Source organism: Pongo pygmaeus, chromosome 6 (genome assembly GCF_028885625.2).
Source record: "Pongo pygmaeus isolate AG05252 chromosome 6, NHGRI_mPonPyg2-v2.0_pri, whole genome shotgun sequence".
Taxonomy (NCBI): domain Eukaryota; kingdom Metazoa; phylum Chordata; class Mammalia; order Primates; family Hominidae; genus Pongo; species Pongo pygmaeus.
Window position 1 is genome coordinate 110,988,501 of NC_072379.2, and position 15,037 is coordinate 111,003,537.

Consider the following 15,037-nt stretch of genomic DNA (forward strand, 5'->3'; position numbering starts at 1 on the left):
AAACAAAATCTTTCTGAGGACCAACTAATATTTGAATAAGCAATTATTGCAAAGGTCAAAATGTAATTGAGGGGCACATTCAAGTAGTGATTAGCTTTGAAATGGTTAGAGCACAAGACATTTGATTTGACTTGTCTTTTATTTGACAGTGTTTATGTAGTAAAAATGTCACATGTCTAGAACTCACAGTCATCTTGACCAAAAAAAAAAAAAAATACAGCATTTGGATATCCACATACCATCCCCCCTTTATGTAATATCTTTTAACTTGGGGCCAGAGACTCCTTTTTTTTCTTTTTTCTGTTTTTCTTGAGATGGAGTCTTGCTGTGTCTCCCAGGCTGGAGTGCAGTGGCACGATCTAGGCTCACTGCAACCTCTGCCTCCTGGGATCAAGCAATTCTCCTGCCTCAGCCTCCCCAGTAGCTGGGATTACAGCTACTGTACTGTACAGTACTGGGATTACACCACACCTGGCTAATTTTTGTATTTTTAGTAGAGACAGGGTTTCTACATGTTGGCCAGGCTGGTCTCGAACTCCTGGCCTCAAGTGATCCACCTGCCTTGCCCTCCCAAAGTGCTGGGATTATAGGCGTGAGCCACCACACCTGGCCAGAGAGACTTCTATATATTCTATTCAAAAGAAACTGTTGAGTACTGGATGTGTTAGGTGCTATGCAAAATAATTCTTTAAAAACAATCTCTTTGCTCTTTCCCCTTCACCCCTACAAAAGTGTGTCTCTTTATCATTCTCTTCAGTCAGCTTATTTTTAAGGAAAGTTTCAAGGAAACCAAACCATTTTACTATGGAAGGGGATTTTTATTTGTTTGGCTTGTAGGGTAGACTAACCAGGTTACCATGCCAAGGATTTTAAATGTATTGATAGCTCTCCTTCCCCAGAAACCTCAATGCCATTTGCTGGCCTCTATAGATTTCAAGAAGAGGCATTCAGATGGAGACAGTAGGGGATGGGGAGAGGCATTTGGAAACATGGGAGGGGATTTTTGATAGACAACAATGACTGGGGAACTGGGCCTGCCTTCAATCTACTGATTTTTAAAAAATATATGTGACAAAGGAGGGAAACTACTTATGTAAAAGAAGAGGTTATGTAACTCTCCAGAGGAACTGGAAGAAAAACGGAGAGTTCTGTTTTGAATGGGCATTTTTCTTAAGCAAATGGATTTTTTTTTTCTCTCAATGTAAATGAATTAAAACCCAAACCCACTGGTCACAAAAGGCTAATTGAATATAATCAGCCATTTTATCTATTGGATAGAAACAAGCATATCCTGAATTATGTTGGAAATCTCTGCTTTAGGGTGGAATTTTGTCTGTTCTAACTATTCCTTGAGTGTTAAAATTCCCCTTGAGAAGCAAGTTTAACATGTGTTTGAAGATTGACTCTTCAAAACACATGAAGGTTGCCATGGTTTTCTACAAATGTTTTACAACCAGCTAAAGGCAAACGTACCCTTTGAGCTCTTCAATCTTTTCTTGAAATCACTCAGTCATTACTTCCTAGAGCAAATGCTGCTTCAGGACCCAGCCCAGTCTAATAGGGAGTGGACTTCAGTGCTAGCTCTAAGAAATATTCAGCTACTTCATCTAGCTATAGGAGCAATTTAATAGTTCTTCCTTCTGGGGCTCTTTTAAAACTAATATTCAAGAGTTTGAGACTAGCAGAACATTATATAGCTGGAGGTTTTTACCTTTTAGAGGAGACTTCAAGGGATTTGCTAACTCTTATTCTGCCAGCACCTTTAGAAAAGTATGATACTTCATTTCCTGGGCATCAAGTAGGGTAGCTGTCAAAACTGAAATCATCTGCCAGGGCCAGTCATCTCTGGATGAGCAAGCTAGATTGTGCTGCTCATACAGGGCACGGATTTGATGTGGCATCGACTACAAATTAAGAGAAGTGTGTCAAGAGAAAGTAAGGGCTTTAACAACGTACAAAATGAAAATTAAATTTCAACTTTATAGTCATATTGATAGAAGTCTTTTTTTTAACTAGCAGCTATTTGAGTACTTATACTCTGCAGGCACTATCCTAGGTATTTATATTAAATTGTTTAATTTAAGTCACAATTTTATGACACAGGTATTGTCATTAAGCCTCTTATAGGTAAGGGGACTGGGTCACAGAGAGGCTAATTTTCCAAAGGTCACATGGCTAGGGCAAGTTACTTATCCTGTGCATCAGTTTCCTTCATTTTTACAATTGAGACAAGACTAGTACCTACATCTTATGCTTTGGGTTGGGTATTTTGGTCAAGTAATGGTGATGAGTTCATAATGATCTATTCTCCCACCCTTGCCTATTTTCTTTTGTAATAAACTAAAAAGTGAGCCAACGTCAAAGTAAAGCTGACTTTAATCGGCACTTTAAGGCTCTGCTCCACAATCTTAGTCTTCCTAGCCCGTTTCCGATTCCTATTCCTATTCCCTATTTTCTATTCCCTATTCCTATGCGAAATTCCTGCTGAGGTAAATAACCAAAAACTGTAAGAATGATTAACAAAAAATGAAAATCTAAAATGTGTTATGATGCCTTAGCATTATGGAAATGATGTAAACACCTTTGAAAAGGAGTGAAGAAGCCTATTGGCTTCACTAAAGATACACACAGGCGCTAAACTAGAGGGTTGCTTACCAGAGGTATCAGCCTTAGTAACATTCTAGGAATATTTGAAGGAATACTGTTATACATTAAAAGTATAATATTATATAGAACAAGTGTATAAAAAACTGTCCCAAATACTAACAGAGTATAGGTAGAGAAAAATAAAGGCCAGTGTCTTCTCAGTGTCATTTTAGTATTATTTCAGACCTCATTAAAGAATAATATTTAACGTGAAGAACATGAGTAATAAATCAATATGAAGAATAAATTCTAAAATTTTAAACAATGAATAATGACAATATTTTATTAAAAAAAAAAAGATAGATATTCCCTTGTTATCCCTCTGAGGGAAAAGGCTGACATGAGTGCATGAGTGTGGGCAAAAGATAGAATTGTTATATTAGTAGTGGGTTTATACATCTATTTTATTGACATCATACATTCTACATACATTTGAGTGCCTTCCAGTTACCAGTTGCTAGAAGAGAAAGAGAAGATATTGTAGATAGAAAGGTTGATTTGAGTCACTACTTTCAAAGAGTTCAGAAGTCAGTATGGAAAACCACCATGTAAGCACGTTAGTTTGAACCCTTTGTAATGGTATATGGAAAGTCAGCGTTTGACCTCTCCTATAGCAGATATATGCAGTCATTGAGTCATTCACACACAGAGCTCCTCACCTCCACTTCAAACGCCATAGACTCTGCCGGTGCAACAATGATGGGAACATCCAGGATATCCGTGGCAAGATACACTCTAATAGGCAGCAGAAGTAGGAGAACCAATGGACAGAGGCTGCATTTGACTTTCTGAGCTCAGCAAATTGACAAGTTCCATTTTCCTTCTTAGGTGAGACAATTTCTGTGCTGAATCATTCATATCAGTTTCTGAATAGTAACAGACTTGCAAAAACATTAAAAGTCTTTTGCACAGTCTGAATTATCTACTTCAAATTCTTGCTTTGTTTTCTCACAAACAAAAGAGTTCAGCAGGTAGTGAGGATGGGTTGGGGATAAGATGCCAGTTAGTTTCACATTCAGATAACCCTTCCTCAGAGGGCAACAGACTGCTTAACATCGAGGCTTCAGCTACATATTCCTACGATGCTCGTGTTTCAAACCCTGAGTTTTTCTGAAGGGAATTGGTTTTGCCATAATTTTTATCATTCTTTGATTTAAATTTTTTTATTCTTAAAGTATACAAAGCCACTTATAAAAAAAGTAGACTTTTCACTGATTTTTCATAGTTTTTTATAGTTCTCTCTAGTTAAGTTATTTACACTTAAAACACTTCTCTTTCTGTTTCTGATGGAGTTTTGTGTAAGCACATGTAAGTGAGTATGTATTAGGGCAGAAGTGTGATGGGTGAAGGGGATCTTTTTTTCCCGTGTTTTTTTCCACCCTCTCATTATTCATGAGCCATCTGATGCAGAGGTTTGAGGGGGTGTCTGAACATCTTTAGTGATATGCCTTCCAAACTTTGTTTTTCTTACATTCTTTGCTTTCCTGACATGATTCATTAGCAGGCACAGTGTCTTAATTAGAGAGCTATGTGCTTTTTTTTTTTTTTTTTTTTTTTTTTTTGCTTTGGGTCTTGTTTCTATAATAAATCATATCTTTAACTGTACCAAATCAGAGCACTCTAGGAAACTGGGCCACTGTCACATGCAAATTGCTTATTTCCTAATATACTAATAAACATGGACATTCATTTTCCTCTCAAGTGGGGTAAGTGGTTAATGCTGTATGGCCTAGATAAATCTCTACATATTGTACCTAACACTGAGGAAGTTGCAAAATAATGCTTTGAGTTTAGAAGCTTAACAGTGAAAGATATTTTTTGTTACTTTTGGCTCAAAATATTCATTGACAAGCAACATTTGCCCTTATCATTCAGAATGATCAAATCACAGAAAGCCCATACTTTAGTAATACCTTGCAGCAATAAAACCATGACCTTAAGTCCAAGTACAGAAAAACCAAGTAAGGCATGAAAGATTTAATTCATTACCAAACTTTCTAACAAGCGTCTTGTTGGCAGTGTTGAGGTCATTTTTGGTGTTCTGTAATGAGGTTCAGACACTTCATGATGACTCTGGGAAGTACATTATAGAGTCCAAATTAACCATCTCTAATGACATATGATAGATCTCTGTATATCTAAATGTATGCATCATTTAGCTGATAGATAATGACAGCTTCAAAACCTCTCATTAAGCTGATGAATGATGGATTTTCTTTCTCCCTCTAAATCATAATGGCACTCATAGTTCTTTGTTTTTAGCTAGATGAATACCTTTATTTGGGGGAAAAAGAGTCCATAATTGAGTGAATTTTGGTTTTGTTTTTCCAAAAGAAGGATATTGAACAACAAAGCTATCCATGCTTGTAGCAGGTCAGGTGGGCTTGATCCTAACCATAGTTTAGCTGCTTGAAAACATATCCATTAATGTTCCTACCTCTCTCTTTGTGACACTGTCTGCTTTTGCATGGCACAATGGGAAGATTGGATAGAAAGAAGACAGGGCAAGAAGAGAGGAAGAAACGGCCCAAGGGGAACAAAAGAAATGGTTGGGCCAAAATAAATCATTCCTACTCATCACTCCATAAAGTTTTGCTAACGCTGTGACTAGGCTTGCCAGACATAGCCCCAAAAGAGTGGAACTTTTCCACTGATGGTAAAGGATAAAAGCGATTTGAGTAGGTACTAGAGCGCCTACTCATGCCTAGTACTATTTCTTTATAGACAGTAACTCATTCATTGAATCACCTTAAAAAAACCTTTTGAGGTAGAATCTAAATTGACCTCAAGTGTATTTTTTTATTTTTTAGTTCTAACAAATTGAATTCTACTCTCTAATTCAACTCAAAAAATAGTTTATAGTAATAGTACCCACTGTATGCCAGGCTCTGGAAATGTAACAATGAACAAAGGCCATTAGAATCCCAGATATTCTAATACATATTCAGGGTTGAGAAACGCTGGTTCAAATTTAAGAGAAAAGAACTTGACTGAAAGGATATTGCTCCTTCTCTAAAAAATTATCTCATTAAGGTTTCAACTTCGTATTGCTTTTGCACTGTCATTAAGTCAAAAAAAAGTGTTGAATCAAACCATCATAAGTTGGGCCATCTGTATATCCTACTTGTACTGTTTCAAAACCATTTAAACATGGGTGGTTTTGTTTATTTTTTTGGTTTTGATTTTTTTCAAAGTTCTATGTACTCTCTCCCTTCTCTTTCCCCCAATCTCTCTCATCCCTCTGTTCTTCCTACAAAGGAACTTGGAAAATCGTGGGAAGAAGTTCAGTTGGAAGATGATCGGGAGTTGCTGGACCATCAGGAAGAGTAAGAGTTGTTATTGCTGCTAATTAATTGCAGTGTTCCAAGAGTAAGAAGACAATGCTTTAATTTGGTTTAAATTACGAACAGGGAACATAAGAAGAAAAAAATACCTTCTCTGAGCCATGCATCCCTTCATGTAATGTGGCAAAAACTTGAATTCAAAATAACTTTGACATAAAAATTCCTAAAGACACTGTTATTACAACTAAATTAAAGCTATTGATTGAACACACAAGTAATATATAATTCAGAGAAAAATACATTCCGAAGTGCTTTGCCTGCTCAGTTAGTGCTCAGACCTTGAAGTGATGTGATCTTTGAACTCTCCATGTTGCTGTCATTGGAATAGAGAATATAACTGCATTGAAGTTAATCCTGTTCTGTGTTCAGGCCATTGATGACTAACTTTAAACATTCACAGCTTCTTTGCTTGAAATTATAAGCTTGAAAAATGTTCTTTTCAACCTAAAAGGATTTCTTATTTTTCATCTTCTTTTCAGTCAAAGCTTTTTGGCCTTTTTTCTCTCTCAGGATTTTAAATTATTATTATTTTAATAGTGAAGTAAAGCCCGAAGGTAGAGAGAGCTGCCATTTGCTGAATTTTCTTGATGCATAGAGATTCAGGCGGAGAGTCTTCCAGACTGAAATAAAAGCATCTTTTCCATTAAGACATACTAGTTGGAATATTTAATGGGTGAATGTTGAAGTTTTAATGACACAAAAGGTTATAAATAGTAAGTCATGACCTGGGCCAGGACTGGTGGCTCCCTCCTGGATGGATAGAGTTAAGGAAAATGTTTCCTGTTTTCTAATAGGGAAGCTTCTGTGTGAATTGGGTTAGGTTGATCTTGAGAGTCTTATCAGTGATCGTTTCTGAGCTTGCCATGAGAAATTCTCTCATCTGAATTTGAGTGGGTGTTCCTCGTCTCCACAACTCTTCCCTCCTGGCAATTTTCCTGGTTTGGGAATGATAAGAAGTTGGTAGTATTTCAAAAAGGTAAATGCAAGGAGCGGGGAAAGTGGTAAAAGGGATCCTGTATCCTTTTTGAGTTCCCTGTCTACCACCAGATTTAACACTTGCCCAGTTTAAAATAATCAGTATTTCCCTCGTGAAAGAGACACAGTTTGCCTTTGTAAAATACACTATTTGTCATGCAGAAACACATTCCCAGCATCACACCTCACAGCGTGTGCACTCAGTAGTTGTGGTTAATGAGAGAGAGCATCACATTTTCTGATATGTCTCCTTTGCAAATTAAACCTCATTGTCTCAGGACGACATTCCTCTGACTCTAGACTGAGATAGCTACTCAGAAGAATGGCAAATAGGAGAAAATGGAACACCACCTGTTCACTATGTATATTAATTTCATGGTGCTGCTTTGAATTTCAAAAGCTATATCAGAGAGTCATAATCTGATGTGACAGTCTTTACCAAAATGTCAGAGTTGAAAGAGATTGGCAGGGATTTTTAGTAAGGAGAAAGCAATACCAAGTCACTGTGTAGTATACTCTCTTAATGAAGGGAATCTCCATATTTTCTCTTTTCTTTTTTAATTCAGTGACTGGTCTGATTGGGAAGAACACCCTGCCTCTGCCATCTGCTTATTTTGTGAAAAGCAAGCAGAAACAATTGAGAAATTGTATGTCCACATGGAGGTAAGATACCTGTATTTATTTGAATTTTGTTTTATTCTGACAGGAGAAAGCTGGTAATTTTTGCACCCTCATCTGCTTATACTTTAGTTTCCCAATCATTATTCCAAACAGAAGAGACAGGCCAGGTCTGTCGGGGAGAACCAGAGCTCAGGGCAATTTAGTTAGTACATTTGACTGGACCTGAGTGAGCTGTTTGTTAGTGTGAGATTTCTCAGACCACTGATGCCATCTCACCTTTGAGATGCTTACAAGATCATTCTAGCTCAGCAGGTGGGACAGGTTCTGAGTCTTTTTTCCAGTGCTTCTTGTGCTGGTGAATAGGAGAGCAAGAAGGGAGAACATTGCCATTTACAAAGGCCCCGGAGGAATAGGAAAAAAGGAGGGTGGATAGAGAGGGTCTAGGGCATGATCCTACAGTTCCTTCAGGTGCCAGGATTTGGAGAAAAGAAATTAGGGAGCATTCCTAGTGTGGGCTTTCCCTTCTGGATGACATTTTTATGTTATAGTGAAGCTTGGAGCTAGCAGTTCTAAACCTTTTTCACCCCAGTATACCTGAGAGAGGACACACACCCTACACCTCTGATCCTTAGCGGCACATGGTGGCTAGGGAAGGGGGAACATCTAATGATTCATGATAGTATCACAGCTTGTGGGCAGAGGGGTGATTATAATAGAAAAATATTACTGGATGATTCTGATATCTCTCCGTCCCCTCCCTGCAGCCACCTCTGCCAATAGTGGACCATATTCTCTACTTTTACCTCACCCTTATTCAAAAATACTGTTCTTAGTTTAGTAAAATAAGGGCCTAGAAAGCGCTCAAAAGACCATAAGCATTTTCCTTGATTTTAGTTTCTCTGAAAAAAGTTCCCACTAATATGTGTGTATAATTTCCTGTGTTTAGATTTAATTCATAATATCTTAATGTCTTTGTATTGAAGGCAGCCTTAGTACGCCTATCCTGTGTAGGGATTACCTTTTCGGCATCCTTGACAGGTGTCCTTAACCTCTGCTGGGTCACTTTCAGTGATAACATCACAAATTCCTAGTCATCCTGCACATGGTGCTACACTAAATGCCATCCCAGTGAGTTAAATGGTCTTTATCATCTGTGAGATTGTAGGTTAAAACATTTACACAGACAATTGCAGGTGTCAAACAAACAAGCAAAAAATAAGTGCATTGTAAAAATCAAAAGAAAGTGTGATTTATAGGAAGGTGTGAGTGAAGACAAGCTTTGAGGTTTAAACAGTGTATTTGACAGCATAAAATGAAAAGCAAAATTTGTAAAAATTACCTATGTGGGGCAAAGAACCTATATCCATAATTCTAGTCCAAATGCACAATACAATAGAAACATATCTTACCTACACTTTTTATCACACTGCAGAATGCATACATAGACTTCTACATTTTTAGAAGGCTACAAAATGAATACATTGTAAATTATAAAAACAATAGATATAAGCTATGAGCAATTATAATGTTGTTGCTGTTGTTTGAGATGGAGTCTCGCTGTGTCACCCAGACTGGAGTGCAGTGTCACGATCTCAGCTCACTGCAACCTCTGCCTGCTAGGTTCAAGCAATTCTCATACCTCAGCCTCCTGAGTAGCTGGGATTACAGGCACCCACCACCACGCCCAGCCAATTTTTGTATTTTTAGTAGACACGGGGTTTTGCCATGTTGGCCAGGCTGGTCTCAAACTCCTGACCTCAGGTGATCCGCCCGCCTCGGTCTCCCAAAGTGCTGGGATTGTAGGCGTGAGCCACCGCACCTGGCCCAATTATAATGGTTTAACTGATTGACATGACTTGTTTGGACTATGCTGTAAAAAGAAGTTGGGTATGGAGGGAAGTAGTTAGACTTGGAAGACTTCAAAAGCAGAAGATACCGAACTCAGACTGAGTTTCTAAACTACTCAAACTCCTGTGAATAAATAAGCTGTTTATAACTTCAGCCTGAAAGATTAAATAATTCATATGCTTACAGATGTATTCATTCCTTTTTTAAGGATGCACATGAATTTGATCTTCTCAAAATAAAGTCAGAACTTGGTAAGTTTGATTCAGAAGTTTTTTTCTGTGATGCTTCATTTTTTATAAACCATCCTGTAAGCTATGCCTATGTTCAGTAGCTATGATTGGAGAGTGCACCACCAAAACATGTCTCTCTATAGATGGTCTTGACAGAACTCTCTGTGAAGCAGTGATGCTCAACCATAATAGTCAAATATGGTTTTTGGTTTTATATACTCCTTCTTCCTCTTTCCTACATAGATGAGTGCTTCAAGTCAAATGTAAGTTAGTGGTTAATAATATATCATAAATTGGAGGGGGCTAGTAGAATATGGATTTTTAAGTCAAACTAGAGTTCAGATTCCAGCTCTGGCACTTACTGGCTATGACATTGGGCCTCAGGTCAGAAAAATGTTATGAGGAGTGAATAATGTATGGTAAATGCCTACTGCACTTCTTAGCAGTATAGCTAGGATTGTTTGTTATAGGTGTACCCAATTGTATCATTCTAAGTATCACAATAATAGAAGGATTTGGGGGCATTAAGACATACATAAAGTACTGACTTGCTACTAGATCTAAGACAGTAAAAAACTTACTTCTCACAGCTCAGCTCAGTCACTGCTTTCCTAGGTCCTTGGATGTGTTACTTTGCTGCTCTTATAGACATGTATATACATTGTTTATATAATTAGCTTAGTAGTCAAGCATGGGCTTTGCAGCTGACAGCTATCTATGCGATGCTAGGCAGTTTCCTAATATGTTATGTAGATATGATACTACCTATCTGATAGGGTTTTATGAAGATTAAATGTATTAATACATGGAAAATTATTAGAATAGTGCCTAGCTCATAAGCCCTGTGTAAATATGTGCTGTTATTATTTGGTATCTATTATTATGCTTTATAATTGTACTACCTCTTCAGATTGATTAATAAAAATAAGTGGCTCCTTTAAGAAATTATAATAGTGCAAAAAATGGGTCTGAACAGTTGTCTAATGATTCTGTATTTTGTCATTTTCAGGATTAAATTTCTATCAGCAAGTGAAACTGGTCAATTTTATTCGGAGGCAAGTTCACCAATGCAGATGTTATGGCTGCCACGTGAAGTTCAAATCCAAAGCAGACTTAAGAACTCACATGGAAGAAACTAAACACACTTCGCTGCTCCCCGATACAAAGACGTGGGATCAACTCGAGTACGTACTGCAAAACCACATGTGCACTTCTTTACTCCAACTCTTTGATTTTGTCCCTTTATTTAATTTATTTAAACCTACAGAAAAAGAGGAATACATATTTATTATAAAAAGTATACATCAGTATAGTGTGGGGGAAAATGTAAAAATATTCAAAATGCTTATTTTTAAAATAATTCCCCTCTTACAAATGAAACCAAGCATTTTTCAGTATTTGTGATATGGAGATAGATACATATGTAAAGAGATGAAGTAGATACAGATTTTTTAAATTATATTTTATTAACAAAATATTGTAAATATCTTTCTGTAGCCAGTATCCATCTGTTGCATCCTTTCTAATGGTTGCTAAATATCCATTGTATGGATATAATCTATTCTGTGAGATACTTAGGTTGTTTCTTACTTTTTGCTATTATAATGATACAGTGAATATCTATATGCTTACCTTTTAGCACACTTATTATTTAATTAAGCTGAACTCCTAGAAATAAAATTACCGTGTCAGAGTTTGCACACTGCTAGGACTTTTGGTATTATATTTTGTATATTGGCACTTGAAAAAATTAAGCAGTTGGTCATCTGTTGTTGGATTCCCACATATCCTTTGCCAGAACCTTGTGGACTGGTTCCCAAGTATCCTTTGCCAAGAACCTTCTGGACTGGTTCTCACATCATTCTGGATAACCTCAGTCGAGGGCTCCTCTGAGAGGCTGTGGGGTTCTAGCTGCCCAGAGCTCCTTCTGTTCTTAGGGAATGTTAAGTCAATTCCCCCAGAACTTTAACCAGAAAGTTCTAGTTTTTCTCCTTCAGAAAGTCCCACACTTGTGAGGGTATGCTGTTCTTATGATCCTTCTTATATAAATTAAAATTTGTAATATTCCAAAAGTAACTTCAAAATGTATTCAGAGAAGGAACCAGAATAACAAACTTTATATTCCATAAGTGTTTCCTTTTGTGATTACCTAGAAAGAAGGAACGATTAGTCTGGAAAACAAAACACAAGGGAGAGCTTATTATTCTCAAGTATTTGAAGAATTTGTGTTTGAAAAAATAACTATATTTGAAGTGTGTTAACTTATAAGGAAGAACTAGGACCTTTGAGTAGAAATGAGAAAGATGTCATTTTTAGCTTCATAGGAGGTGTATCAAACAACTAGAGCTACCCACTACTGGGGTCAGCTACCTTCAAAGATAGTGTGTTTCTTATCATGATAGATGATCAAGCAGAGGCTAAGTGGCCAGCGGCCAACTCCAGAGGCAACTCTGGAGGCTGGGAGGTCCACGATCTTGGTTTACCAAATCTAGATAGTAGATTTGGTAAGGTTCATGTCAGCCAGTAAAAGTCAAAGTGAAAGCAATCAGAAGTTGTCTCCAGTATAGCCTTTGCAAAACGCTATGAAATTGTTGGCAAGGATACCTGGCAAAATTATAGTAAATGTGTACATTCAGCTACCTGGACACTGTATTAGTTTGGTAATTTAATACTATGTATCTGTGGTTGTTTTCAGGTATTATTTTCCAACCTATGAAAATGACACTCTCCTGTGTACACTATCTGACAGTGAGAGTGACCTGACAGGTCAGGAACAAAATGAAAATGTTCCCATCATCAGTGAAGATACATCGAAACTGTATGCTTTGAAACAAAGCAGTATTTTGAACCAGTTGCTACTACAAGAGTACTTGAAAAACTAGAAGAAACTACCACAGAAGCAATTTTTCATGTTTTTTTCCTATGAGACAGATATGAAGGAATAATTTAAATTTGAGCATCAACAAAAGATTAGTCCTTGGTGAAATAAACTTTTCAAAAATGAATGTTCTTTTCAAAAAATAAAGTAGAAAAATGCACTTACTAAGAACATGAAAAAAAATGAAGTAGGAAAATAAGATGAAGACTTTGTATTTTGGCTATAAAGTTTTATTGTGTGATCATCTTAAATTATCTCATTTCATTAAACTCATATATAGAAGGATATGCCAATTACAAAGAAATGAAATGTTCAAATTATTTATAAACCTGATTTTTCAATCAGTAGTTTCAGTCTCCTCCCCAAGGACCTTCTTCATCCAACAAGTTGCAAAATTTGAATGTCCTTTCTGTACTATATTGGGTGAGCTGTAAATGTAATGACTAAAAGAAAAGCCACAGAAGAAAGAAGAAATGCTCAAAGACCAGGATAATATGCAAATTGGCCATTATATTAGAACAATCAAGAGCTGACTGTATTATCATTACCGCTTTCTGCCTAGGGTGGCCAAATTCCCTAGAAATAGACATCAAGCCAGTTAACTTCACTTTTCCCTGCCATGTGTATGTCACTAACATGTAAATACCATTTTTTAAAAACATAACCACAATACCATTATGACATCTAAAAAAATTAACATTAACTTAATATCATGTGTTTTCAGTTTTTCCCACTTGTCTCAAAATGTATGTTTACAATATTATCAATTTTATTACTGATGAATATTGTATGCCTCCTGATAAGATGCACTGAGGAGGACAGAATATCACTTTTGTAGATTTATACCAAAAATGCATAACTTGGATATAATGAAGAAACAGTCAAATCCAAGTTTGAGGCTGGGCACAGTAGCTCATATCTGTAATCCCAGCACTTTGGGAGGCCAAGGCAGAGGATCACCTGAGGTCAGGAGTTCAAGGTCAGCTTGGCCAACGTGGCAAAACCCCATCTCTACCAAAAATACACAGATTAGCCAGGCATGGTGGCATGCACCTATAGTCCCAGCTACTCGGGAGGCTGAAGCACAAGAATCACTTGAATCCAGGAGACAAAAGTTGCAGTGAGCTGAGATCGCACCACTGCAGTTCAGCCTGGGCAACAGACCAAGACTCTGTCTCAAAAAAAGGAAAAACAAACAAAAAAAAATCCAAATTTGAAGGACATTCTACAAAATAATTGGCCTTTACTCTTCAAAAATTTTAACATCATAAAAAACAAAGACTGAAAAACTATTTCAGATTAAAGGTGGCTAAAGATAGCATAGCATGATCCTGGATTGGATGCTAGACCAAGAAAAAAAAGTTTTTCTTTTGCTACAAAAGACATTAGCAGGACAATTGGCAAAATTTGAATAAGATTTGTAGTAAATGTTATGGTATTGTTTTTAAATTTCCAGATTTTGATAACTGTACTGTGGGATGAAAATGTCTTTGTTTTCAGGAAATATTCATACACACTGAAGTATTTAGGGGTAAAGGAGCATTTTGTTTGCAACTTAGTCCCAAAAAACTAACAAGGGTATATAGAGAATAATGAAGTAAACATGGCAAGATGTTAACATTTAGGGAATCTAGGTAAAAGTAGGTGGAGATTCTTTGTACTATGGCAACTTTTCTGAAAGTCTGAAATTATTTCAAAATTAAAAGTTTTTTAAAATGTCTTTTTTCAGCCAGGCACGGTGGCTCACACCTGTAATCCCAGCACTTTGGGAGGCCAAGGTGGGCAGATCACGAGGTCAGGAGTTTGAGACCAGCCTGGCCAACATGGTGAAACCACGTGTATACTAAAAATACAAAAATTAGCCAGGTGTGGTGGCGGGCACCTGTAATCCCAGCTACTCGGGAGGCTGAGGCAGGAGACTTGCTTGAACCTGGGAGGTGGAGGTTTGCAGTGAGTTCAGATTGCGCCACTGCACTCCAGCCTGAGTGACAGAGCAAGACTCCATCTCAAAAAAAAAAAAGTCTTTTTTCAGTTGGTTTGTTTAATCAGGTTCCAAGTGAGATCCATGCACTATATTTGGTTGGTGTGGTTCTTAAGGGTCTTTTCATCTGTAACGATTCACAGTTTTTTTTAAATGCCACTTATTTGTTAAAGCAATTGGATTAGTTGTCTTGCTTTCTGGATTTGGATGATTTTATCTTCTTTATATTATTTAACATGTTCCATTATCATTCATTGTCTCTGTCCATTTCTGCTACTATAACAATACCTGAGACTGGGTAATTTATAAACAATTAGATTTTTTTCTTACAGTTCTGGAGGCTGGGAGGTCCATGATCTTAGTTTAGTGTCCAGTTCGAGAGCCCAGTCTCTACTTCCAAGATGGCACCTTGAATACTGCATCCTCCAGAGGGGACAAAGGCTGTGTCCTCACAGGACAAAAGGATGGAAGGACAAAAGGGCCTAGCTAGTTCCCTCCATCCCTTTTGTAAGGT

General features: G+C 37.2%; 1 protein-coding gene across 3 annotated transcripts in view; it reads left to right on the forward strand.

The window, feature by feature from the left end:
* ZNF277 (zinc finger protein 277) overlaps positions 1–14,777 on the forward strand; it is a 138,398-nt gene extending 123,621 nt beyond the window's left edge. For all 3 annotated transcript variants that reach the window (XM_054494465.2, XM_054494467.2, XM_054494466.2), the window contains exons 8-12: positions 5,905–5,972; positions 7,532–7,628; positions 9,643–9,685; positions 10,674–10,848; positions 12,360–14,777. In XM_054494465.2, the coding sequence (XP_054350440.1) occupies positions 5,905–5,972; positions 7,532–7,628; positions 9,643–9,685; positions 10,674–10,848; positions 12,360–12,546 (570 nt within the window). In that variant the 3' untranslated portion in view covers positions 12,547–14,777. The remainder of the gene's footprint in view (positions 1–5,904; positions 5,973–7,531; positions 7,629–9,642; positions 9,686–10,673; positions 10,849–12,359) is intronic.
* Positions 14,778–15,037: the final 260 nt, after the last annotated feature.